Here is a 25780-nt window from a genome sequence, read left to right as displayed (position 1 = left end):
GGAGAATGTACAGGAACATGGATTAGGTCATGCTTTAATCAACTGCTGGATCAGTGGGTTCTGGTGGTGGGATTTCGGTATATATGTACTTTTTCGCAAGGACTCTTAGCATTCAACACAGAGGCTCATGGCAGAGGGTTAGTAGGGTTAGCAGAGGGGTTAATCTCACAGTTAGTAGAGGCTTGGTGTTAGAGTTAGGGTTATCAGGAAGGTTAGGGTCAGCGTTAGCAGCAAGGTTGGAGTCACAGTTTGCAGTAGGGTTATCAGGAAGGTTAGGATCAGCGTTAGCAGCAAGGTTGGAGTCACAGTTTGCGGTAGGGTTATCAAGAAGGTTAGGGTCAGCGTTAGCAGCAAGGTTGGAGTCACAGTTTGCAGTAGGGTTATCAGGAAGGTTAGGGTCAGCGTTAGCAGCAAGGTTGGAGTCACAGTTTGCAGTAGGGTTATCAGGAAGGTTAGGGTCAGTGTTAGCAGCAAGGTTGGAGTCATAGTTTGCAGTAGGGTTATCAGGAAGGTTAGGGTCAACGTTACAGCAAGGCTGGAGTCATAGTTTGCAGTAGGGTTATCAGGAAGGTTAGGGTCAGCGTTAGCAGCAAGGTTGGAGTCATAGTTTGCAGTAGGGTTATCAGGAAGGTTAGGGTCAGCGTTAGCAGCAAGGTTGGAGTCATAGTTTGCAGTAGGGTTGTCAGGACGTTTGGGTAGAATTAGAAGGAGGGTTAGTGTTAAAGTTAGCAGGAAGGTTAGAGTTAGCAGGAGGGATAAAGTTACACTTTGCAGTAGGGTTAGCAGAAAGCTTAGGGATAGCAAGAGATTTAGGTTTAACAGGAGAGTAAGGGTTAGAACAGTTGTGCTCAATCTGTGGCCCAGCAGGCCACATGTGGCCCTCAAAGTCCTATGATGTTCACCTCAAACTGAATGCAGGAGTTTTGGTGTGCTTTTAGAAAGTTCACCACACTGGCAAGATGTAATAGACGTCTATGGCAAAAAGCAGATAACTCGCAGGAAAGCCGCAGGTGCAATGCACTGTACTCGCAGTGCAGGAAATCGGCAGTGCATCAGAATGAAAGCAGCCTTCTGTGGGCTTAGGACAGTAACGGTGAGGTTCGGAGGGCAGTAAAACCCCGTGGTTGAGATGGGTTTTTAGCACCCCCCCCTAACCACTGGTGTAACTTTAGGGGTCACAATGTTGACCCCAACCCAATGCTCCAGGGGGCCATTTTGGCATCCCTGTTGCATTCTCTTTAACACTTGGACAGGAGGGGTGGCATATACAAGAACCGATCCTCTCCATTTTTCCCCTGCAACCGCTGAAAGCCACCTTTTCCTCATCTCCCTCCCACTGGCATTCAGCGGCTGCAGGTGAAAAATGTTCACTATACTATTCAAAATAAAAAATTTTAAATTCTGGACCATTTTATTCCTGAACCATTGTGGCCCCCCGATTTGTTACCAAATCTTTTAATTGGCCCTCGCTTTTCAAAAGGTTGATCACCCATGGGTTAGAATTAGAAGGAGGGTTAGTGTTAGAGTTAACATGAGGGATAGGAGAGGAGTTAGTAAAAGGGGTAGGGTTAGAACCAACAGGAGAGCAGAAGAGTTAAAGTCAACAGGAAGGTTAAGGCTAGAGGTATCAGGAGGGTAAGTGTTTGATATAGCAGTAAGGTTAAAGTGTTAGTAAACCCACAACAGTACAATCAGTCTGTATATGCAGTAAAGCATGCTTGTTATACTAACTGTGGAACCTAAGGGGTTTATCCTCTGCATTGTGTAAAAAGACTGGTCCTGTTTTCTCTGCCCCTCCTCTTGTTCAGATGTCCACCTGATAAGACAGACTGAACCAGTAGTCACATGCACATGCTCAGTTTAGTGTGTATTGCTTGAGAGGTTTTTTTCTTTTTCTTGGGATAGTGCATGTGATCAGCACAGGGCCAATCAGCACTGTCCAGACAGAGGTCAGAGGTTTTGTATCCTCCTAGAGAATAAAGAAAACTCCTCCTACAAGCTTTAACCAGTACTCAGCTGAAGTCACAAGACTGCTCTAATTGCTGATGAGAAAATGTATTTAGCAGTTTATATTTACTAAAATAATTGCATTTCCATGTTCTGTGTATTGTGGGAGACCAGATATAGTGATTGCAGGGTCTTGGGCTTAGTAATACTTTAAGGTAGCAGGAGGGCTAGTATTAGGGTTGGCGAGAGAGATAGGGTTAGCAGGAGAGTAAGGGTTAGAATTAGCAGGAGGGATAGTTATAAATTCATGTTAGAGTTAGCAGGAATATTAGAGTTAGAGTTTGCAGACAAGTTAGAGTTAGCAGGAATATTGAGGTTGGAGGGAGCAAGAAGGTTAGTATTCAAAGTAGCAGTAGAGTTAGGATTAGCAGAAAGGTTAGGGTTTGCAGGAGAGTTAGTGGAAGGGTAGATGTTAGCAGGTGGGTTATAGTGAACAAAAGAGATAGGGTTATAGATTTTTTTCTAGGCTCTGAAAGAGAAGTCATAGCAAAAATGGGTGCATAGCATGGACTACTGCATTTAGGATTTTAAAATTTATGGAAGCCTAAAATTTCACAAATCTCCAACATGTCACGCTGATTAGTCCCAGGTTCCCTTCCCTATTTGTACAAGCAGCCAGGAACACAAAAAACTCAGACAGTCTCACAACCCAATGACCAGGCAGGGAACTGTTCAGGGTAATTCCCTCTTGGTAGACAGTAGGAGAACAAGCAACCCTGGGACTTCAAACACAGGTAAGTTCCCAAATCAGCAGCACTGGAGCAAATGCTCAAAGGGTTAGAGCAGCAAACAGTTGCTAGGATCCCACACTCAGGCCTATACTCAAAGTGTCTCCATATACTTGGATGCCTCACTCCAATATTGGATAGGCACTTGTCCTGTAAATTGGCCAGGTCACATTCTCAGTGAACCCCCATGATTTGGCTCCAGCTATTTCCAGAAAATAGGCCCCACAGCTATCCCTGAGCTTGGACCTCGGTGAACTCCTGAAGACTTTGAGCCAGTGGTAAGTTTAAAAGTACAGAAATAAGACAGAAACAAGGTAGAAACCATTGCTGATTTACCTTTGAAGGTGCTTGTTCCAGGTCAGTGACTTATCCATCTGTCAAGGAAAGAAGGAGATGGCAATCTTGGGGCATGAACTTTCAGCAATGGCAGCTCCCATGGCTCTATCTATATGTTATACTGAAGGAGGTTATCCTGGCACTGGTGGCTCCTGCACTAGAAGAGGACTTAGCTTAGGGGTTTGTTTCATATTAGGCTTATGTTCAGGGTTTGGGGGTTAAATAAAAGGTAGTAAGTAAAATCTTAGGAGAACACTTTTCTGGAAACGCTCTTTAAGTGACACATACTGGATCCTGCTAGTCAACTCTACTTGCCTTTTATCAATTCAGAAATCTTTCCTCTTTATCCATATCATTTATTATATTTGTATTTGCTTATATCAGTTTTCCAGGGACTGTTGTCTTGGCAGATGTTTTCTATGCTGTTACACAGTTAATATTTATGTTAATGTACACGAGAATTCATATAGTTTATTCTTTGTACCATTTCCTATGGATATTTCTATAGTTAGTTATATGCCGCCACCAGTGACCTTATTTGGTAATGCATTTGTTTTTCATATTACCTCCCTGAGATCTATGACACAATTCCTTTGCATATGAAGCGCCTCCCTTCTTCTTGAGTACAGCACTTCCTGTGTCATGGAGGCAGCTAACAGTCCACATGTAACAGGGACACATGTATTCTGCATAGTACGCTACAGAAAGTATCATCTTTTGACCACATAATACTGGAAACCATTCATTCTGCTGTATCCTGTTGTCACATGTACAGAATAAAGCAACTTCTGGATGAAGTATTGGTGAGTTCAAGCTATCTGATAAGGATTGCCCACAGTGATTATATCTGCTTATACAGGCTAGGCATAGAGGTCTCACAAGGGATAAATTGCTATCACAACAATCTGAGTCAGAATATTTTCTCTTCATTTTGTCAAACCTTTGTGTATCAGTATGGCATGGACAGAAAAGAACAGAATATACCCTGAAAGCTTGCCCAGAAAGTGTGACTGTTATTACAAATAAAAAAGTATCCCAGACAGTACTCAACTGTGTTTTCTTTATCCCAAATACTTACGGACAGTTTGATGAAATAGGTGGTTCCTGGAATTAGTCCCTGGATGGTATAATCCTGAAACAGCTCAGTGCTATTGTACACAGGATCCCACACACTTGAACTGGTCACGTCTTTGGTGATATATATCAAGTACCGTTCAAGAACTCCATTGATTATTTCCGGTTCCTTCCACCTAGCAAATCACAGAATATCGGACATTGTTATGCTGTATTGCTATCACAAAGTGGTCACATGGCAGAATATGAACATCTTGTATAATCTAGGGATGCAAAACACAAAAAGGCCCTTTTTATGACTGAAGGAAAAAAATGTTTAAAGTGATACTCTGAGCAAAATTTTAAAGAAAGACATATATGCAACAGTCTGTCAGTGGCATTAACACAGAAGTCTTTTGTCTCCTTGTCACCCTGTAACATAATTTTATGACACATTGATCCCACTAGAAGGCCAATTTTTTCACTTCCACTGTCAACAAAATTGGTTAGGACAAATCATTTAGTACTGGTAGAAGTACTTAAAACTCTCAGCTTTTATTTTTATGGATTAACCACTTGACCTCTGGAAGGTGTTACCCCCTTCATGAACAGGCCATTTTTTACTATTCAGTACTGCGCTACTTTAAAGTGTTACTAACTCTTTAACTCTGCATTGTGTAAAAAGGCTGTTTGATCCTGTCTTCTCTGTCCCCACTCCATCTGCTGATAGTACAGAGCTCCAGGAACCACTCTGCACATGCTCAGTTTAGTGTGTATTGCTAGAGAGGTTTTTTTTTTTCTTTGTGAGGGTGCATGTGATCAGCACAGGGCCAGTCAGCACTGTCCAGATAGAGGGTCAAGGGTTATGCAGCCTCAATAGACAGCCAGAGCAGAATGAAAACTTCTCCTACAAGTTTTAACCAGTGCTCAGCTGGACACTATAAGAAGTCTCAAGACTGCAACCGTATATACTGCTGAGGAGAAAAGGTATTTAGCAGTTTATATTGCCTAAACCAAATTAATTTCCATGTTCTGTGTACTGTGGAATATACTGTGGATTACTGTGGATATAGTGAATGCAGGGTCATGGGTTTTAATAACACTTTATCTAGTAATTGGTCGGTCATGCAACACTGTACCAAATTAAATTAATATCACTTTTTTCACACAAATAAAACTTTCTTTTGGTTGCATTTGATTACTTCCACTGGAGCCTGGGTGGGTGCCCCTTGGAGGGGGGCCTATCTACAGGCTGGCAATGAATGGAGGGATCTCCTAGGGAGGACATCCTGACAGCAGGAAAGGAGCCAGCCCAGTGTAAGGTCTGAAAGCAGCTGTAACCCATCAAGCTAACAGAACAGGACAGTGTGAGTACTTCTACAGCCCCTGAGCCAAAGAAGGGAGAGGGCGGTCAAGTGCAATACCCACCTAGTTCTCATCTGGGACTACTTAATTGCAGATCTTGGAATCTTCTGCCCAGGGATAACCTCAGGACAGCCACGTGAATGAGTAAGAATTCATCTGAAGAGGTACACTAAAGGGGACATCGGTGCTTCTTAAAGAGACAGTTACTACTTTTTTGGTCCACGTTTTTGTATAGTGTACAGCGTTTGCTGAGAAGTTGTCCTCAGGTTTTACAGTTCATTAGGCATCCCATATACTCCTAGACCCTATCTAAGTTGTTAACTCCTAATAAAAACAGCAAATACAAGCTCAAGTATTGTTTTACTGCCTCACAGAAAAGAACTGTGGAAAATGCTGTTGCCTGGCTGTGCAGAGCCTAGGGGGACCTATCAAATTTAGTGGCCCATAAGGGGGTGAGTGCTGTACTCCTATATAAGTTGTACCTATTTATCTGCAGTATCTCTTCTCTACATCTGTTCGAAGTGCTGAATTTATAAAGCTTGTCAAAGTTCAGAGAAAAGGGGGCAGAGAGCTGAAATTACACTCACAGACAGCTCACAGGATTAGAGCGGAGTCTGTCAATCTGCTGGAGGTTACCCCTATCACCACTTTTTTCTTGGTGTCAGTGTGAGATGGGGAAACAGCTTTCATTGTTTGACCACTGTTTGTGTGGAAGTAAATCAATGTTTTGACTGACATTCTGCGGTTTAGCCACAAGATGTCACTGTTTTTGTAACACAGCCTCAGACTGCATAGATATTTGTATATTTATGAAGAGGTGGGGTTTTTTGCACTCAGAGTTGGAGAGAACTGGAAGGAGAGAGAGAAGCCATGTTTTGGAGCATGGTGAATAAGGGGCCCTGTGAGCTGAGAATCTGATGACATTCAGGTGTGAAAGCGCCCCTCCGTAACCAGAGCTGCAGCTAAGTGAAGCTGATGAGATTGCTGCCAGGAAGCTGATGAGATTGCTGCCAGGAATGCTGATGAGATTGCTGCCAGGAAAGCTGATGAGAGCAGAGGAACAAAGCAACATATACGGCAAGACCGCATGCTTGTTGGAGAGACATTTGTTCTGTTCAGAGTCGCCAGTGGATGCAAAGCAGACCCGGGTCGGTAAGAACGTGCACGCACCTCATTTCAGTGTTGGGGCCTTGAGACTGAGTCCAGGCCTATAGTTAGTTAGTTAGGGCCTCTGTTTGTGTCAGACCACAAGTGTTGTTACTGATCATTGGAAGGACTCCACAACTTAAAGTGATATTTCACATTGGAGAGCTGATAAAATCCTACAAACTCAAGCCAGACTGGCGTTTTGCTCAGCAGGAATACTCAGGCACGTGCTACAGGACCAGTTATGGGAGAGGGAATACTGTAGATTTGTGTAAGATTGTAAGCTGTTGTGCTGCACCGCAGGCTAGCCCATACCATACACCCATACACTGATTCCTGCTCTTTTAGGGTAATAACAGGTAAGGTGTGGCAGCTTATTTGTGCCCGCCAGTAGGTAAATTACTTCACTTTCTACCTTCATCCATCAGAAGGCGCCGTGCTGTGCAGCACAAGGGTCTCAGCCTTTGGGCTGGATGTATGTAAATTTATTGTATGTTTCCAGCATTTGTGGTTGTGTTTATTTGCCACATCTAAGTAAAATTCTGTTGTGGCAAAAGCTGGTGTTGCTTTCCTCGTTTGTGACTTCACTGTATCCTGGGGAGCCCACCCCGGTACACGGCTTACATCAGGAAAACTTGTCAGAAGTGATTCATGCTGATAGCAGAGGAATGAGGCAGCAGACAGAAATGACACTTAGTGCTCTTGATTGAGACAAGTACACACTATAGAGCAGTGGTGGCGAACCCGTGGCACGCGTGCCACAGCCGGCACGCCGAGCCTTATCTGTGGGCACGCCAGGAGAATCCAGCGGCGCGCTGTCTTCCCGGCTGTAGTGTGCGTGACAGCCGGGTCCCAAGTGCGCATGCACAAGAAGCAGTGCTCCTTGTGAATGGTAAGGCGGTACCTGGGACACATGACAGATCCCAGAAGCCGCCGGACCAATCACAAAGCGCAGCGCTTCTCGCGCATGCGCACTGGGCATCCGGCTGTCCGACGAGCGCCCACACTACAGAAGCCGGGAAGACACCGCGCGGCTGGATCGAGGAACAGGTAAGATAAAAAAAAAAAAAACTCTGCGGAAGTAAGAGCGGGTACCTGTCAAATTCAGGTACCCGCTCCCCCTCTCTCCCCAAAGGTCAGCAGTCATCCCTGTGCTGTCCGCAGTCTCTGGTCATCCCTGTGCTGTGTCCCCAGTCTCTGGTCATCCCTGTGCTGTGTCCCCAGTCTCTGGTCATCCCTGTGCTGTGTCCCCAGTCTCTGGTCATCCCTGTGCTGTGTCCCCAGTCTCTGGTCATCCCTGTGCTGTGTCCCCAGTCTCTGGTCATCCCTGTGCTGTGTCCCCAGTCTCTGGTCATCCCTGTGCTGTGTCCCCAGTCTCTGGTCATCCCTGTGCTGTGTCCCCAGTCTCTGGTCATCCCTGTGCTGTGTCCCCAGTCTCTGGTCATCCCTGTGCTGTGTCCCCAGTCTCTGGTCATCCCTGTGCTGTGTCCCCAGTCTCTGGTCATCTCCTGTGCTGTGTCCCCAGTCTCTGGTCATCTCCTGTGCTGTGTCCCCAGTCTCTGGTCATCTCCTGTGCTGTGTCCCCAGTCTCTGGTCATCTCCTGTGCTGTGTCCCCAGTCTCTGGTCATCCCTGTGCTGTGTCCCCAGTCTCTGGTCATCTCCTGTGCTGTGTCCCCAGTCTCTGGTCATCTCCTGTGCTGTGTCCCCAGTCTCTGGTCATCTCCTGCGCTGTGTCCGCAGTCTCTGGTCATCTCCTGTGCTGTGTCCGCAGTCTCTGGTCATCTCCTGTACTGTGTCCCCAGTCTCTGGTCATCTCCTGTACTGTGTCCGCAGTCTCTGGTCATCCCTGTACTGTGTCCGCAGTCTCTGGTCATCCCTGTACTGTGTCCGCAGTCTCTGGTCATCCCTGTACTGTGTCCGCAGTCTCTGGTCATCCCTGTACTGTGTCCGCAGTCTCTGGTCATCCCTGTACTGTGTCCGCAGTCTCTGGTCATCTCCTGTACTGTGTCCGCAGTCTCTGGTCATCTCCTGTACTGTGTCCGCAGTCTCTGGTCATCCCTGTACTGTGTCCGCAGTCTCTGGTCATCCCTGTACTGTGTCCGCAGTCTCTGGTCATCCCTGTACTGTGTCCGCAGTCTCTGGTCATCCCTGTACTGTGTCCGCAGTCTCTGGTCATCCCTGTACTGTGTCCGCAGTCTCTGGTCATCCCTGTACTGTGTCCGCAGTCTCTGGTCATCCCTGTACTGTCCGCAGTTCTGGTCATCCCTGTACTGTGTCCGCAGTCTCTGGTCATCCCTGTACTGTGTCCGCAGTCTCTGGTCATCCCTGTACTGTCCGCAGTCTCTGGTCATCCCTGTACTGTTAATTAGTTTGCACTACTGTACGAGTTGTTTTTTCTAAACCAAAAGCTCGATATTCAGGTTTCATTGCAGTGTTGGCACTTTGAAAGAAATAAGTTGGTTTTGGGTTGCAGTTTGGGCACTCGGGCTCAAAAAGGTTCGCCATCACTGCTATAGAGAGATATGCTGTGTTTAAATTTGATGCCTGAGGTTTACAACTACTTTAAGGCAGATAGTGACAGTTACATACTTAACATATATACTTGTAGAATTCACAACTGTCACCCCAGGAAGAGGCACGTGCTGCGGTGGTAGCTGAGCTGTCATCAAGGTGACTTCAGAACTGTTTGTGCAACCAACAAGTGTGCAGGCGCTGACCACAAACCGATGTGCTGCAAATGTTCCTAGTCCTGGAAGACAAACACAGCAGGAGGTCATGTCATCCAGACAAGTAATCACAAAGTTTCTGTATAATGGCAGATTACCTCTTCACCTTTTCTTATGTTTCATCACTTTTCATCTAAGGCCTTCTGGGATTATCAAAAGCTTTTCCAACCCTTTCACAATCGTTATCATTTTTGCCTAGAAGCCTAATGTACAGTATCTCAGATAAGACGTGCTGATATTTTTTTTAATGGCTATCAGATGTGGAGATATTTCACATTGTATATAAAGAAAACATAATAAACCATTTCATTGCCATTATTTCTCTGTAAAGGGAACCTGGGCACAAATAGAAGATGTTACCCTCTGACCATGAAGTGCCAGGGCAGACCTTTACCATCACTGTCCATCTCTGCATAATGCCTCCATTGCACTGTGCACTCATTATTTATTGGGAAATGGAGGATGACCATGCTTCAACTGTAAGGCTACATGCACACGAGCACAAAAATGCCACTTTTGTCTCGTATTTTAGTGCTCCTAAACACAGCTCAGGTGCATAATTTCCATTGGCCAATAGAATGAAAATATGTTCATAAGACTTATGTGCATTAACTTGTGCAAATATGCACCAGACTGAGCATTTCGTATACTCCTGGCAGACAGATAAAGCGTAAATGGGCATATTTTAATACACCCTTGTGCATGAGGCCTTAGTAAGAACCCTCCAGATTAGAAAATTAATCTTGACGTATGTTTTCTTCTGGGGGTTGTAAGTTCATATATCTACAGGTACACTTTAAAGGATACACTATATATGCCACACTCATGAGTAGGGATGAGTGGACTGAAACTCAGAGAAATAGATGGCTCTTTCTTTTTCCTTTACTACTAATTTTTCTGTCTTTTAGAGGTTTTTTTTCGGGGGGAGGGGTGCATTCAAGGTAGTTCTGTTTATTTTGTTTGGGGTTTGTTTACACTTGTGGTTGGGGGGCAGTAAAAACACATTGCTGAGCTATGTTTTTGCCCCCCCCCCACACACACACACACACACAACAGCCCCCCCATCTGCTGCTCCTTAAGGCAGAGGCAGGGAGTTTGCACATGCTGCAGTTGGAATGCTTTGATCACAGCTGCAACAGGGATAACACCCCCTGCGTTTGTTAGGCACCACTGCTCACAGAATGCCACCCGTTCAAATGAATAGGACTATGCTGCAACCCCCAATGCATGAAGCTGCAGTATAATACACTGCATTTAGATGATTCAAATAAAAATTACAGAAAGTCTACCGGTTTTAATGAAATTGCAGTGAAATAAAACCTCTCAGTTTTTCTCATCCCTAATCAGGTGTTGTAATCAGGTATTCTCCCAGGCGTCGTCTTGGTATTTGGTCTTCATTTACTGAGCTTTGCATGTGCAGCTCAGTGTGCAATAAAAAGAAAATTGTTAGTAATAGTTATTTTAAGGTTTCTAGGAAGCAATATTCAGCATCCACCAGCCTTTCATTGCTTTTTTGAACAGGGTGCCCAGGCACCCTGTAGTGCCTTCAGGTTGCTTCAGGGGTCCATTGGCAAAATGCCTAAAATTGCCCCAAAAACTGTATACAAGCCAGAAGATGGATCAAGCCTGCCTTTTAGTAACACAAAGCCACAGGCTTTCCTTGTGTGTCATTACAACTTTCTAGCCACCGACTACATAAAAACCCAATGTCATCAGTTGATAGGAAGGACAATGGGCACCTTCACAGCATCCTTGCCTGCCCCTCCCCTGCTCATCTGTGTCAGGGCTGGGGTATCATTAGCTGAGTGAGAGAGAAAAACTGAGGGAGAAGAGAAACAATGGAATACTAGTCAGTACCAGTGTGCAAAGATGTATTTGCTTTGGAAGAATATATCACTTCTGATGGCGGGTGTGCCAGATGTGCAGATGTGGCTGTGTTCTGTAAAAATATTAGTTTAGTTTTATACATTTTGTAATGGGTGCCTCAAGATTGTGGGGAATTTTAAAGGGTGCCTCAGGAGTGTGCGGAAGGGTGGCTTGACTGAAAAAAAGGTAGAGAAACACTGGCTTAGGGAAGCACAGAAACCTAATGATGTCATCACTTGGTCTTAAATAAAGTATACAATAAAAACAGAAAGGTTTTATTTAAAAATGTCATTGGCATGTTGGTGAGGGGAGAAAAGAAAAACCAGGAAAGGCAAAATATAGTCAATTTAATAAATAAGAAATTTGGAGCTACCATTGGTGGCCTTCTTCTGATGGCAACTAGCATCTTCAGAAAAAAGGACAGACTATCTCCAGGCAAAGAATAACCCACTTCCCACCTTCCCTGCAACACCCCTTTGAACTATTCAGCAGTTTATGGCAGAAAAAATATACCTTATGAAGTCCTTTTTAAACTCACCTGAGTTTTCCGGCTGTGCTTTTTTGCCATTTCTGGGAATCAAAACCGGTTGATCCAGGATTGCAGTAGGCTTGGTCACCTCTTCCCAATATACATTCTCTACTCCAGTTTTCAGGAATTTTAGAGGACCCCACCACTGAACAGCCAGTCATCCATGCAGTGACGTGGACACCTGTAGAAGGACCCCAACTCCTCTTTAGTATAGAAGAGAGAAGGCTCAGGGCCCAATGTGTCACATGACCACTTATTTAGATGAGTATTTTTTGGCTTTTAGCTTAGTTTTAGTGAACTATCAGTTGGTTGGGGGGACAAAGGAAGGGGAAAGGGGGCTATTACTAGAGTTCAGCTTTAAGACAACTTTACTCCAAAAATAACCTCCTTATAGTTCTTTATATTTCTGCACCCCAACTCATATTCTGTTTTCCTTACTAGGGAACTATGTATACGGTAATACATTAGATGTTTTGGTGGATGAGCTCTGCTGGAGGAGTACAATAATTTACCATAAGTAAGGGATTACTTTTACACTATACACTGCTGAGCCTGTGGCGAAAATGAACAATCATTATTTTATTAAAACAATGGTGTGTAAGGAAGCAGATTAGAAGCATGTTGCTTAATAAACCACCACTTTAATATTTAAAACCAAAATAACAAAATTAGACTTCACCTTGAAAAGTTTGCATGGTCAGTAAGCAGCTAAAAAATAAGTCTCTAAAACAGAAGCATTTTTTTTTTAAAAACTCCGGCATCAAGTGAAATTTGTAATTTGTAAAGTCTAATGCGATCAAGAAAACAAGATATTGGTGCTAAAGCAAAAAAAATAAAATCCATTTAATCAGTAAAATAAATAAAGAAAAAGCGCAAAATATAGCAACTTGCTCATAGATATTCTCAGGGCAACTTTTGACACATGATCCTGTTCTGTGCAGCCTCATCAGCTTGCTCTACAAGGGCTAGGAACACCAAGACTTCAGAATCACAATAATTAGAAGGAGAAGGTGTTCTCAGAGTCAAAGTTCCCCTGACATGGCTATCCTCTGCCTAACCTATCCTCTGCCTCCATAACAAATGACATATTCTATGCCATTTGTTATGTAGAGATGAAGATCTTTTTTTCCTCTACATAGGATAATTCCTTAATAAATTTGGACCAATACCATGACCAGGTCTTACTAGCAATGAAGGTCACAATAAAGAGGCTGGAATCAAAGACATTAAGGCCCACCTCTGGGTTCCAACACTCACTGTCAATATGGAGCTGTCCCCTAGGGAATATCTACTTTGCCACAAGATGCTCTCAGAGTGGAATGACACCTACATTGAAGAATGACTATAAATGCAGGGTGTTATTACCCCACTCCTGAGTACGGAGCTCTTCATTCATAGCGCAATGATGCAGGGAGCGGCATTAATGTCCTCACTTCAGCACTGTTCTCTGCATCATCCAGTATTGCTAATCTCCAGGAGAAGGGGAAGAGAATCCACCATATCATGTGGCTGGTTATAACCCCTGCTAGTGGGGACCTTAAGGATGGGGTGTCCTCTAAGGTAGGGAGACACAGATCTCAGAGCTGGGCTTTACATTCTTTTGCAATAAACTGGGCAGTAGTTCCAAGATATCTGGATTTATGTTTTGAATCCAAGCCAGCAGAAGCTGGACAATAATTGCTTCCTGTGAGCTCTAAACTTTACTTTTGTAATTGTTGTATTGAATAAGCAGTCTTTCAAGGGATGATTACTGTCATTTGACAGTGTCCACCTGACAGTGCTACCTTAACATAAAATATGTATCTCTGATCTTTGTGGCCAATAAGAAGATAGACAGACTTACTAAAAAGTTCCCAAGAACCTTTGCAATTGATTTTGAAAAAAACAGTCTATATATTTCTAATCAGCCAATCACATGGCAGAAACTTAATGCATTTAGACATCTAGACGTGGTAAAGACGACTCACTGAAGTTCAAACCAAGCATCAGAAGGGGAAGAAAGGGGTTTAAGTGACTTTGAACATGGCATGGTTGTTGGTGCCAGATGAGCTGGTCTGATTATTTCAAAAACTTCTGATCTACTGGGATTTTCACACACAACCATCTCTAGGGTTCGCAGAGAATGTTCAGAAAATAGAAAATATCCATTTATATTTTGGCAGTTGTGTGGACGAAAATGCCTTGTTGATGTCAGAAGTCAGAGGAGAATGGGCAGACTGGTTCGACATGATAGAAAGGCAACAATAACTCAATATCAATATGGACCAAAATCTCTGAGGAATGTTTCCAACATCTTGTTGAATCTATGCCACGAAGAATGAAGGCAGTTTTGAAGGCAAAAGGGGTCCAAACCAGTACTAGCAAGGTGTACCTAATAAAGTGGCCGGAGAGGGTCTATACATTATATTGCCAAAGGTATTGGGACACCCCTCCAAATCATGTGATTCAGGTGTTCCAATCACCACCATGGCTGCAGGTGTATACAATCAAGCACCTAGGCATGCAGACTGCTTCTACAAACATTTGTGAAAGAATGGGTCTCTCTCAGGAGCTCAGTGAATTCAAGCATGGTACTGTGATAGGTTGCCACCTGTGCTATAAATCCATCCATGAAATTTCCTTGCTACTAAATATTCCACGGTCAACTGTTAGTGGTATTACAACAAAGTGGAAGCAACTGGGAAAAACAAAAACTCAGCCACAAAGTGGTAGACCACGTAATATGAAAACGACAGAGCGGGGTCAGTGCATACTGAAGTGCACAGTGGGCAGAAGTTGCCAACGGTCTGCAGAGTCAATAGCTAAAGATCTCCAAACTTTGCGTGGCTTTCAGATTAGCACAACAGTGCATAGAGAGCTTCATGGAATGGGTTTCCATGGCCGATCAGCTGCATTCAAGGCTTATATCACCAAGGGCAATGCAAATCATCAGATGCAGTGGTGTAAAGCAGGCCGCCACTGCTCTCTAGAGCAGTGGAGATGTGTTCTCTCGAGTGTCAAATCACTCTTCTCTGGCAATCTGGTGAATGTGTCTTGGTTTGGCTGTTGCCAGGAGAATGGTACTTGCCTGACTGCATTATGCCAAGTGTAAAGTTTGGTGGAGGGGAGATTATGGTATGGGGTTGTTATTCAGGGGTTGGGCTTGGCCCTTTAGTTCCAGTGAAGGGAACTCTTAAGGCATCAGCATACCAAGACATTTTGGACAATTTCATGCTCCCAACTTTGTGGGAACAGTTTGGGGATGGCCCCTTTCTATTCCAACATAACTGCGCACCAGTGCACAAAGCAAGGTCCATAGAGACATGGATGAGCATGTTTGGGGTGGAAAAACTTGACTGGTCCGCAGAGTCCTGACCTCAACCTGATAGAACACCTTTGGGATGAATTAGAGCGGAGACTGCATGCCAGTCCTTCTCGTCTGACATCAGTGCCTCACCTCACAAATGTGCTTCTGGAAGAATGGTCAAACCTTCCCATAGACACACTCCTAAACCTTGTGGACAGCCTTCCCAGAAGAGTTGAAGCTGTTGTAGCTGCAAAGGGTGTGCTAACTCAATGTTGAACCCTATTGTCAGCTCCTGTGGTAGTGAGCTCTTTGATCCACAACTTGGGGTTCCCCCGGGGCGCGGAGTCTAAGCTCCAGCCTGCTTGTTCACTAGGGCCCCTGATGGTGGGGATGGACTTGCAGCAGGCTGGGACCAGGTCGCGGCCCCCAGGTACACCCAGCTGAGGTAGAGGAGACCGCTAGTGGGAGCAGGGTACAACGGGAGTAGACACAGGGAATCCAGTAGGCAAGCCGAGGTCAGGACAGGCGGAAAACTAGCAATGTCAGGAATGAAGCTGGGGTCCGTACACAGATAGACTATATAGGAGCAATGTCAGGAACGAAGCCGGGGTCAGTACACAGATAGACTATATAGGAGCAATGTCAGGAACGAAGCCGGGGTCAGTACACAGATGGACTATATAGGAGCAATGTCAGGAACGAAGCCGGGGTCAGTACACAGATGGACTATATAGGAGCAATGTCAGGAACGAAGCCGGGGTCCGTACACAGATAGACTATATAGGAGCAATGTCAGGAACGAAGCCGGGGTCCGTACACAGATAGACTATATAGGAGCAATGTCAGGAATGAAGCCGGGGTCAGTACACAGATAGACTATAAAGGATTCTCAGTAGAACACAAGGGATCTCCAACAACAACACGTTGCTCAGGCAAAGTGGGAGAGACTGAGCATGTCTTAAATAGACAAGCCAGCTAGGAGGTGGCCTGGGAAGTGATGAAAGGGAAGGACATAAAACCCAGGGAATAGCAGATGACGCCCACAGGTGAGCACAGACAAGCACACATGTGACATTTTTTGTCCCATGAACTTTATACTGGATGCTCCTCCATAACCCCCCCCCCCACCCCCAAAGTTTTGCCATCCACTAAATGTACTGCAAGACACCATGAGATAGGCAGCCTGTGCCCAGAACAAGATCAATCAGTACACAGATAGACTATATAGGAGCAATGTCAGGAACGAAGCCGGGGTCGGTACACAGATAGACTATATAGGAGCAATGTCAGGAACGAAGCCGGGGTCAGTACACAGATAGACTATAAAGGATTCTCCGTAGAACACAAGGGATCTCCAACAACAACACGTTGCTCAGGCAAAGTGGGAGAGACTGAGCATGTCTTAAATAGACAAGCCAGCTAGGAGGTGGCCCGGGAAGTGATGAAAGGGAAGGACATAAAACCCAGGGAATAGCAGATGACGCCCACAGGTGAGCACAGACAAGCACACATGTGACATTTTTTTGTCCCATGAACTTTATACTGGATGCTCCTCAATAACCCCCCCACCCCCAAAGTTTTGCCATCCACTAAATGTACTGCAAGACACCATGAGATAGGCAGCAGCCTGTGCCCAGAACAAGATCAATCTACAGAGCACCTTCACTGCACATCAGCGCCTGTGAAGGATGACTGATCTTTATAATATATCCAATAATACTAATACCTCACTCCTACTAATCCAGCACTACCACAACTAAGCATCAGTTAAAAGGCCTTTTGTCAACCACAGATTTAGGAAGTTTTATGAACTTGGTAGGAATATGTCTTATATTTTCCAGCTATGCATATTTATATTCAGACATTGCTGTTCTGTAATCTTTTAATCTGCTAGGTACCATCCTTCCCTGTATGCTAACAGTTTACCAAATGTAAATAAAAACGCCAAAATTTATACATTTTCACAGCAACTGTTATTCATGAAGATATAAACTACTCCTATAATCATAAAGGGAATACGAATATGAATCTAAATTCTAACAGCATTTTTTCAACATAATTTTATCATTGTAAGTAAGAAACAATGTCTTTTTAATTGTCAAACCTTTAAACAATTTCCTTTAAAAGATAATGGTTTTGATAGCAGGGATTATCTAACCCATTTGTTCAAATGACTGATACAGCTTATCAGATGTCTATAAGATAAGATGTGACTGGAGCATGTAAACACTCATGGGGGGGACGAGGGGACCATTTTTATGTCTGATGCTATCAGTTTTAAATCCTAGTTAATCATTACTGAGCAGACTGTTTTTAAATTTCCTTTTATTAATAACTGTTTGAAAGCAATAAGGGTACCCATAAACATGAGATTAGCATCTCTCAATCCAACCATTTTCAGCCAGATTGAGTGAACATATCATGACTGTCTGTACCTTCAGAATGCCATGACCAACTTGGACAAGCAAAAAAATCTTGTTTTACTGCCACTATTGGCTCATGGATAACAGTGTTGTAGCTGTCATCCCAGAATGACTTCCACTTGCCTCACCCATTTAAAAACTGGTTTCTCCTCACTATGCTCCTGTTACCCAATGCACTGTCCGTTAGCCCTGGATCCTACAGAACAGAAAGACATCAAGGGAGAGAGGAGTTTTCAAAAGACAAATTATAATGGTTATGGTTCAAATTCATCTTAAATTGATTCTTACAGTTTAGACTTTTTTAAATACGGTAAATGTTTTATTTCTTTTTTCATTTTTTTTTTAAATAATCATAATAATAATGATCAGAAAAGAAATGCAGATAGTATTAGTCCCATACATTAGGGATTAATGCAGTACTTCCTTACATTGTTGGTCAGTGGGAAATGGGGACCATTCAGAAGGAAGAATACTTTGCACATTGGGGGTCAGTGAGAATAATGCTCTCTTGCATTAGCCAGAGGGAGGAAAGTGTCCCCTTATGTTGGTGGTCAGTGGGAGGAAAGATTCCCCATGACATAGGTGGTCAACGACAAAACAAAAATCTGATAAAATTAATTATTTAACTAATTGCCAACAGTGCTGAAAGCCAAATGACTACTACATCATGGTCATCCAATTCTGGGAGGGCGTCTATTGACATCCTTCCAGAATCCTGCTCCCCCACCCCCTGTGCAACCCTGTGCACCCCAGTGGTGTGCATCAGGTGCGCTCTGTGATTACTGTTGCCTTCAGACACAGCTGATCACAGAGCGAGGTAAAGGGCCAATCATAGCAGCTCTGTACCATGTGATTAGCTGTGCCCAATCACAGGGTATCACAGTGTAAACAGATTTGCTGGTAATAGGCAGTCTTTTCCTCCTGTGACAGCATGAGGAAAGGAAATCCGGTAAGTTCATATAGGGAACATTTACATTGATTATCAGTGCAGTCCCATTAGTGCCCATCAGTGCAGCCTAGTAATGTCCATTGGTGCAGCCCATCAGTTCAAATCAGTGCCACCTGTCAGTGCCCATCAGTGCAGCCTATCAGTGCTGTCTTTTGGTGCCTATCAGTGCCCATCAGTGCTGCAAATCAGTGCCCATCAGTGCCGCCTATCAATGCGCATCAGTGTCCATCAGTGCCACCTATCAATGCAGCCTATCAGTGCCCATCAGTGTCACCTCATCACTGCAGCCTCATAAGTGCCTCTTCATCAGTGCTCATCAGTGTCACCTCATCAGTGCCCATGAGCGCAGCCTATCGGTGCCATCAGTGCTGCCTCATCAGTGCCCATCAGTACAGTCTATCATTGCCCATCAGTGCTGCCTCATCCATGCCTATCAGTACAGCCTATCTGTACCCACCAGTGCAGTCTCATCAGTGTCCATCAGTGAAGAAGAAACATTTCTTATTTGCAAAATGTTCTAACAGAAATTAAGAAAAAATGTTTTTTTCAACATGTTTGGTCTTTTTTGTTTGTTTAGAAAAAAAAACAGTGAAGATTAAATACTACCAAAAGAAAGCTCTCTCTGTCCCAAAAACAATTCTAAAAATTTCATTTGAGTACAGTGTTGCATGACCATGCAATTGTCATTTAAAGTGCAACTGAAAGCTGAAAATTGGCCTGGGCAGGAAGGGGGTGAAAGTGCCCAGTAGGCAAGTGGTTAACACATAGTAGTTGTACCAAATTAACATCTGTCGAAATACAAGCCACTGATGCCTTTGTTGTTTGTGAGGCCTATCCTTGGACTTGACTTTAACATCCTTACCCTTCATTAATAATCTGTGGACAACATGAAAACAATGCCCTTTACATTTTTGGTCAAGGGGAAGAATTCTCCTTGCATTGGTTGCCAATAGGCAGAATGCCCCCTTACATTGGCGGTCAGTAAGATAATTGTCCCTTAAATTAGTGGTCAGTAGGATAATTGTCCCTTACAATGGTGGTCAGTAGGAAGAATGCCTCTTACATTGATGCTCAATTGAATAAAAGCCCCATAAATTGGTGGTCAGTAGGAACAATGCCCCCCTTATGTTAGTGGTCACTGGGAAGAATGTACCTTACATTGATGGTGAATGAGAAGAATGCCCCTTACATTTAAGATCTGTGGAAAAAATTTCCTTTCACATTGGTGGTCTGTGGAAAGGATGCCTCTCATATTGGTGCTCCATGGAAAAAATACCACCTTCGATAGGTGGTCAATGGGAAGAATACCCCCAAAAAATAATTGAAGAAGAGAAAAAGAGGGCAGGAGAGAGATCAGTTTAAGTGTATTAGTTATCAAGCAGAAAAAAAATGTTTTAATGGTAGAGGGTACAGATATCAGTTAAGTGGTTAGTCACATATCTAGGGTTGCAAGAAGTCCCTAGAGGGAATCAAGCAACAAGTAAGAATTCTTTTGAAGAATATGTCTATCTCCACAGAGACCTTTTACTGGAAACTCGTCAAAGTATTCTGGGTTATCGTATACTGGATATTGTTTGAATGCCGTTACGTGATGTGTCAAACATTTGAGACCCGGAAGATGAGGAAAGCAGAGGTGTCTATATTGGAAGTATTTGTAGAGGTTCTTCGTCATGAGTGACAACTATTTTTGACAAACAGCAGTAAAAGGCTTTAAACACGCTCTGCAGGGATGTAGTGGATATTTCTTCATAATAGATGTACAATACACTAGGCAAAAACTTTGCCTTGTCTAAGAAGGGAATTCTCTTTTTAGACAGTTGTCAATGAAATGGCTGTTCTCATTGGAAAATGTATCCTCACCTTCTGTTCAGTGACAACTGTAAAATGTTGGACTTCCTATGATAATGTTCGCCTGGACAGACAGAGAGGATAATTCTCCCAAGTGGAGACACAGACAGCAATAAAAATTTGACAGGGGTTCTTATTCCTTTCCTATGCAATCCAAAGCAAAAAAAAGAATGTCTTTCCTATGGATGACATTCTCCAAATATTTAAAGTACTGTATAAAGACTAGAGGCTTCCTTTTACGTAGACATATAATGCAAAAAAAAGAAGGCAAAAAATCACCAATTAGTACACCCCCCTACAAAAAACACCTTTAATAAAAATTTAGAAAATCCTCACCATTTAGGAAAAAAGTCTAATTGAATTTTCATGACCTCTTCTCTGTAATTTAAAGGATACCAGCATCTGCTCTGCCAAGGAGGAGGTGTAACAGCAGGGATTACATCATATCCTCTCCTCTAGTTCTGCAGTAAAAGTAAACCCCTGTTCCCATCAGCCACAGGGAATAGTAGAGAATGTGGGTGGGTACACTAGGTCTGTACATGCTGAATGTGTCTGAGAGTCTCGACCCTCCCATCACTGCAAGTAGGGATGAATTACATCACTGCTTCCTGGAGAAAGAACTACAGAAGGGTCGTGCCAAGACCAGTGGCTGGGGGAATAGGAGGCATAGCAACCACTTGTCTATCAAACAGGAAACAAAAGAGAATTAACATTCTGATTTGAAAATGAATGGGCTATTTAAGAGCAACTACTGAGTGAACCAGAAGATGGATGACATATTGAGTAAAGGTAGGAAATCAGCAACAAGGATATGAGAGGAAGTTTTTACCCAGAGTTCTGCTTTAATATTAACAGCCTTGTTTATATGGATAAGAAGAAAATTTTCTGGACAAAATCTTGCTCCATGGTGATCCCTTCTATGCTGCCCACATTTATAAGGGCCTAGACTTCTGATCATATGATCTCAGACAGTCTAAACTCAAATGCTCCTCCTAAGTAGAGATCATGGATGTCAGGGCCCTCAAACGTGTAGGTACCACTGAAGAGGTCCTGCAGCATCTCCAACAAAGCTAAGTATTTAATCTCTCCTATCACTCTTTATTTATATACTCTGTAAAACAGTTGTTCTTTAAATGTTCACATATGAATGTTTAATACACCCATATCATTTACATGCTATACCACCAGCATAATACATTAGCAATCACAAATAGTAAACTGAAACCTAATGAAAAAAGCACTTCATTTTTTTTCTCTCTTTATCGTTTAACATTATGAACATATTGCTATACACAGTGTGTTGTCTTGATGGCTCCTGCCTGGGCTGCTATAAGCGACACCACCTCCTTCGCCATTTCCTTGATTACATCATTTGCATAAAATCAAGCATTGTATTACATGAAAAAAAAGTACAGACACAAAGATACAGATACAAAGGCAGATGTGGCTGTTATACGAATTTGCACTGTGGATTAGGGACACTCTACTGATTACTGTCAGTGCAGCTATAAGTCACCGAATGGTCATGAATGATGGTCTTTCTCTCATTGATTTCTTGCTATTTTTGGAAGAATTTCATTGATCTCAATTTGCAAAAAATGATTGGTTAGGGGGAAAATGATTTTCTACCAACTTAAGGCACAAAACTGTAGAACATTTTTCCGATGATTAATTTTCATATTACAAAATTAAAAAACCATTTGTGTCCTTCTAGGTTTTTAATTGCTGGGAAGAATTAGATCCGGTACATTATCTCTGTCTATAATATTAAGGACAAAGTGTTCGGCTACCACCCACTAAATATTAATCCCTTTCCTCGGTTGTTAAATCGCATCTTTTTTTGTCAAAGCCACATCAAATGTTTACTTGTCCAATCTCAGATCTTGCAAACAAAGCCTTTGAAGAAACTGGTAACAATTTTATTTTATGTATACATAGAAAAGGGATAATTTTAAATTGTATGCAAGGGCAAAAACAATAGAAAATACTTAGTAGATTGCGAGACATTTAGAAGTAAATTAGGTAATACCTGAATATAAAGTTTAATATGATGTTATACATTTTTGGCAATGTTTTAAAAACTATTTACAGTACATGTATATTTTGCAATATGTATGCTTTGGTTCCTGATTTTGCAGCACTACAGAAAAGTTCTGACTCATTAAAAACACCGCACTGATGTGGCTGATGTCCTATCCGAACAGCTGAGCAAAAAAATCTAACCCACACCTCCACCTTTATACACCTTGAGGAGGGTGAAAAGCCAAAACAACAACCTTGAAACTTCTCCACTTCTGGAACAATGGTAATGACTTCTTGATTTAGAAGCAGGGGCAGACTGACCATTCGAGCACTCGGAGTCAATAGGGGGCCCCATGAAATGCCCCTGGTACCTTTTTTATAGGCTTTTTTGAGTGTGGGCAAGGACACAGGGGCCCCATGATCCCCTATTGCCCGGGGGCCCCATGAGTTGTCAGTCCGCCCCTGTTTAGAAGGTTCTCCAGAGCAGCACCTAAGTCTGTCAAACTGGGTACATACACACAGTTTTATTTCAACTACCGGGCTGAAAAAAGACAGATCCCTGGATCAACACAAGCAATATTGATGCAGGGATCTCTCCCTCCAACCAGAATATTCTGATTAGCACTTGCAGAGATTGGCTGCGATGGCTGATCAAATGCTGGTGTTCCAGAAGCTTCTGTCGAACAGACAGCTGTACACATGTACCGAATGTTCTCCAATTCCTGCTGAACTAGCAAATTTTTGACCTGTGTATACCAGACTTTACCCTGTGCATAGACAGAGTCAGATTGGAAGAAGTGAAGCAGGGTGGAGGCAGAGATTAAAACTCTATCTTATTGCCCCTGAACAACATGCCTTTTAGCCATTCATCCAAATTGCTTTCATTCCAGGTGTCCACAAAGTCCAACATATGTCCCCAACTTTAGAAAGTAGGGGCATCACCTTCACTGTGAATAAGATTTGTTTGAAGGCTTGGAAGATTTGGGGGTTCAGGATTTGTATTTGGGTCCCGGACTTAGTAACATCTAGTTAATCTCATTGAAAATAGACACAAGTCCATCCAGTGCAACCAAGAGAAAAAAAAAAACCACACAGCAATAGAAAAACTCCATATACACTACCCAATACCCACAGTTGATCCAGAGGAAGGAAAAAACAATAAAGTATGATCCAATTTGTTCCAGTGAGGGAAAATTCCTTCCTGATCCCCCGAGAGGCAATCGGATATTCCCTGAATCAACTTTACCTATAAATATTAGTATCCAGTTATATTATGTCCATTTAGGAAAGAATCCAGGTATTTCTTAAAACAATCTACTGAGCTTGCCAGAACCAGCACTGGAGTCTATTCCACATTTTCACAGCTCTTACTGTGAAGAAGTCTTTCTGCATTTGGTGATTAAATCTCTTTTCCTTCAGCCATAAAGAGTGCCCCCTTGTCCTCTGTGATGACCTTAAAGCAAATAAATTCTAATCAAGTTCACTATATGGACCACCTATGAATTTATACATGTTGATCATATCCCCCCTTAATCTCCTCTTTTTAAGAGAGAATACATTCAGTTCCTCTAATCTTTCTTCATAGCTGAACTCCTCCATGCCTCTTATCAGTCTGGCTGCCCTTCTCTGCCCTTCTCTCCAGATGAGGTCTTACTAATGGTTTGTACAGGGGTAAAATGATACCTCCCTCACTGGAGTGTTCACCTCGGAGAAAGGAACTCTTTTTTTGACTTTAGAGGTGGAAGTTTTTTTCTGTTTGAGGCTTACTGTAAGTTTATTGCTAACTTATTTACTGTATGGGTTGGTGGGAGGAGTGCCACATCTCTAGATACTATTCATTTATTAAACTCTATTACAGGTATATAGATGATCTGATGTCTGTAGTGAATGTAGATGTTCATGATTTTGTTACTTATCTAAATGCAAACAACTTATATTTAATCTTTACACATAACAAACATCTGGATAATACTAACTACTTGGATCTTACTATACATTGAGATTTAAGTATGGATATTTCTACTAAAACATATAGGAAATCCACAGCTAGAAATTCATTGTTGCATGTGTCGGGCTGACACCCACAACACATTATCAGAGCAATTCCAAGGGTACAGTATGTTGGATCAAGGAGAAATTGTTTGGATTTACATACTTTTTACATTGAATCTATGGATGTAAACAGAAGAATTCGAGCAAGAATTTACAGCAATCAGATCATTAAAGTGTTTCTAAACCCACAACAGTAAAATCAGTCTGTGTATGCAGCAAAGATAGTTATACTTACTGTGGAACCTAAGGGGTTAATCCTCTGCATTGTGTAATTTTCTTCTCTGTCCCATCCACTTGTTGAAATGTCCACCTGATGCAGACTGAATCCGTGATCACATGCTCAGTTTGGTGCGTATTTCTAGAGAGGTTTTTTTTTTTTCTTGGGAGGGTGCATGTGATCAGCACAGGGTCAATCAGCACTGTCCAGACAGAGGTCAGGGGGTTTCACATCCTCCTAGAGCAGAAAGAAAACTCCTCCTACAAGCATTAATCAGTGCTCTGCGGAAGTCACAAGACTGCTCTAATTGCTGATGAGAAAAGGTATTTAGCAGTTTATATTTACTAAAATAATTGTGTTATATGGTAAAATAATTGTGTGTATGGTAAAATAATTGTGTGTATGGTGGGAGGCCAGATATAGTGAATGCAGGGTCTTGGGTTTAATTAACTCAGTTTAACAATATACAAGGAATGGGAGTAGAGAATTAAAGGATGCGTTCACCTTTTTTAAAAAAATAAATAAATACACTTTTTTTCAGGTAAAAAAACAAATGCATTAATTATTTTTTTTAAGGTGCCTGTAAAGTGTTGCACCCGTGGTCAGCAGATCAGGGGTGCAGTGTCAAGCTCCTGCAGACTGTCTGTCTAGTTGTCTGCCTGTACCTTGGATACAGGCAGGCAGTTACTGAATCACAGGAAAATCAATGAACTACCTAGAGTGCTCATCAGCGCCCTGACAGTTCATTGAGAACTACAAGCCATCAGCCACAAGGGCTGAGGGTCCTTGCAGTTCAACAGATCTTCAGCTTCATGAACTAAGGAGACGGAGAGAGTTTAGCCCAAGCATCAGGAGTCTGTGACACATGGTACCACCCTAAGGATGATGCACGCCCTGATGTAGGCTGCCCAGTACCCTGTCCATTTCCTAGAGGGAGACAACGGTTTGGTTGCTCTACAGCTAGAGGAAGGAGAGTCTGCTAAGACGGCCCAGCTCGTCCATATCATCCCATGAGCAAGACCTCTGGTTTATGTATCACATGCGTATTGAAAATACGCATCTGGTGAGTGCGCATTTTCACTATTTGTCACCAGACCACAGGATCGGGAAGTCAATAGCAACTCCTGTATAGATCACTCATCACGAACTGTCACTATTTTATTTATTTATTTCTATTACTTTAAATATTCTCTTAATGTGGTACTTTTATTATCCATATGATTTGG

The 25780-nt window shown here is 42.8% G+C and overlaps 1 protein-coding gene across 1 annotated transcript in view; it reads right to left on the bottom strand.

The window, feature by feature from the left end:
* USH2A (usherin) overlaps positions 1–25780 on the bottom strand; it is a 1035348-nt gene that overhangs the window by 516354 nt on the left and 493214 nt on the right. The window contains exons 32-33 of the mRNA XM_089684798.1: positions 9226–9385; positions 4150–4321 (exon numbers count right to left, since the gene is read on the bottom strand). Coding sequence (XP_089540924.1) covers positions 4150–4321; positions 9226–9385 — 332 coding nt within the window. The remainder of the gene's footprint in view (positions 1–4149; positions 4322–9225; positions 9386–25780) is intronic.

This window comes from Staurois parvus, unplaced genomic scaffold, assembly GCF_062004578.1.
Source record: "Staurois parvus isolate SC_StPar_1 unplaced genomic scaffold, SC_StPar_1.0 ptg000357l, whole genome shotgun sequence".
Classification (NCBI taxonomy): domain Eukaryota; kingdom Metazoa; phylum Chordata; class Amphibia; order Anura; family Ranidae; genus Staurois; species Staurois parvus.
This window is presented reverse-complemented; position numbering and strand designations above follow the sequence as displayed.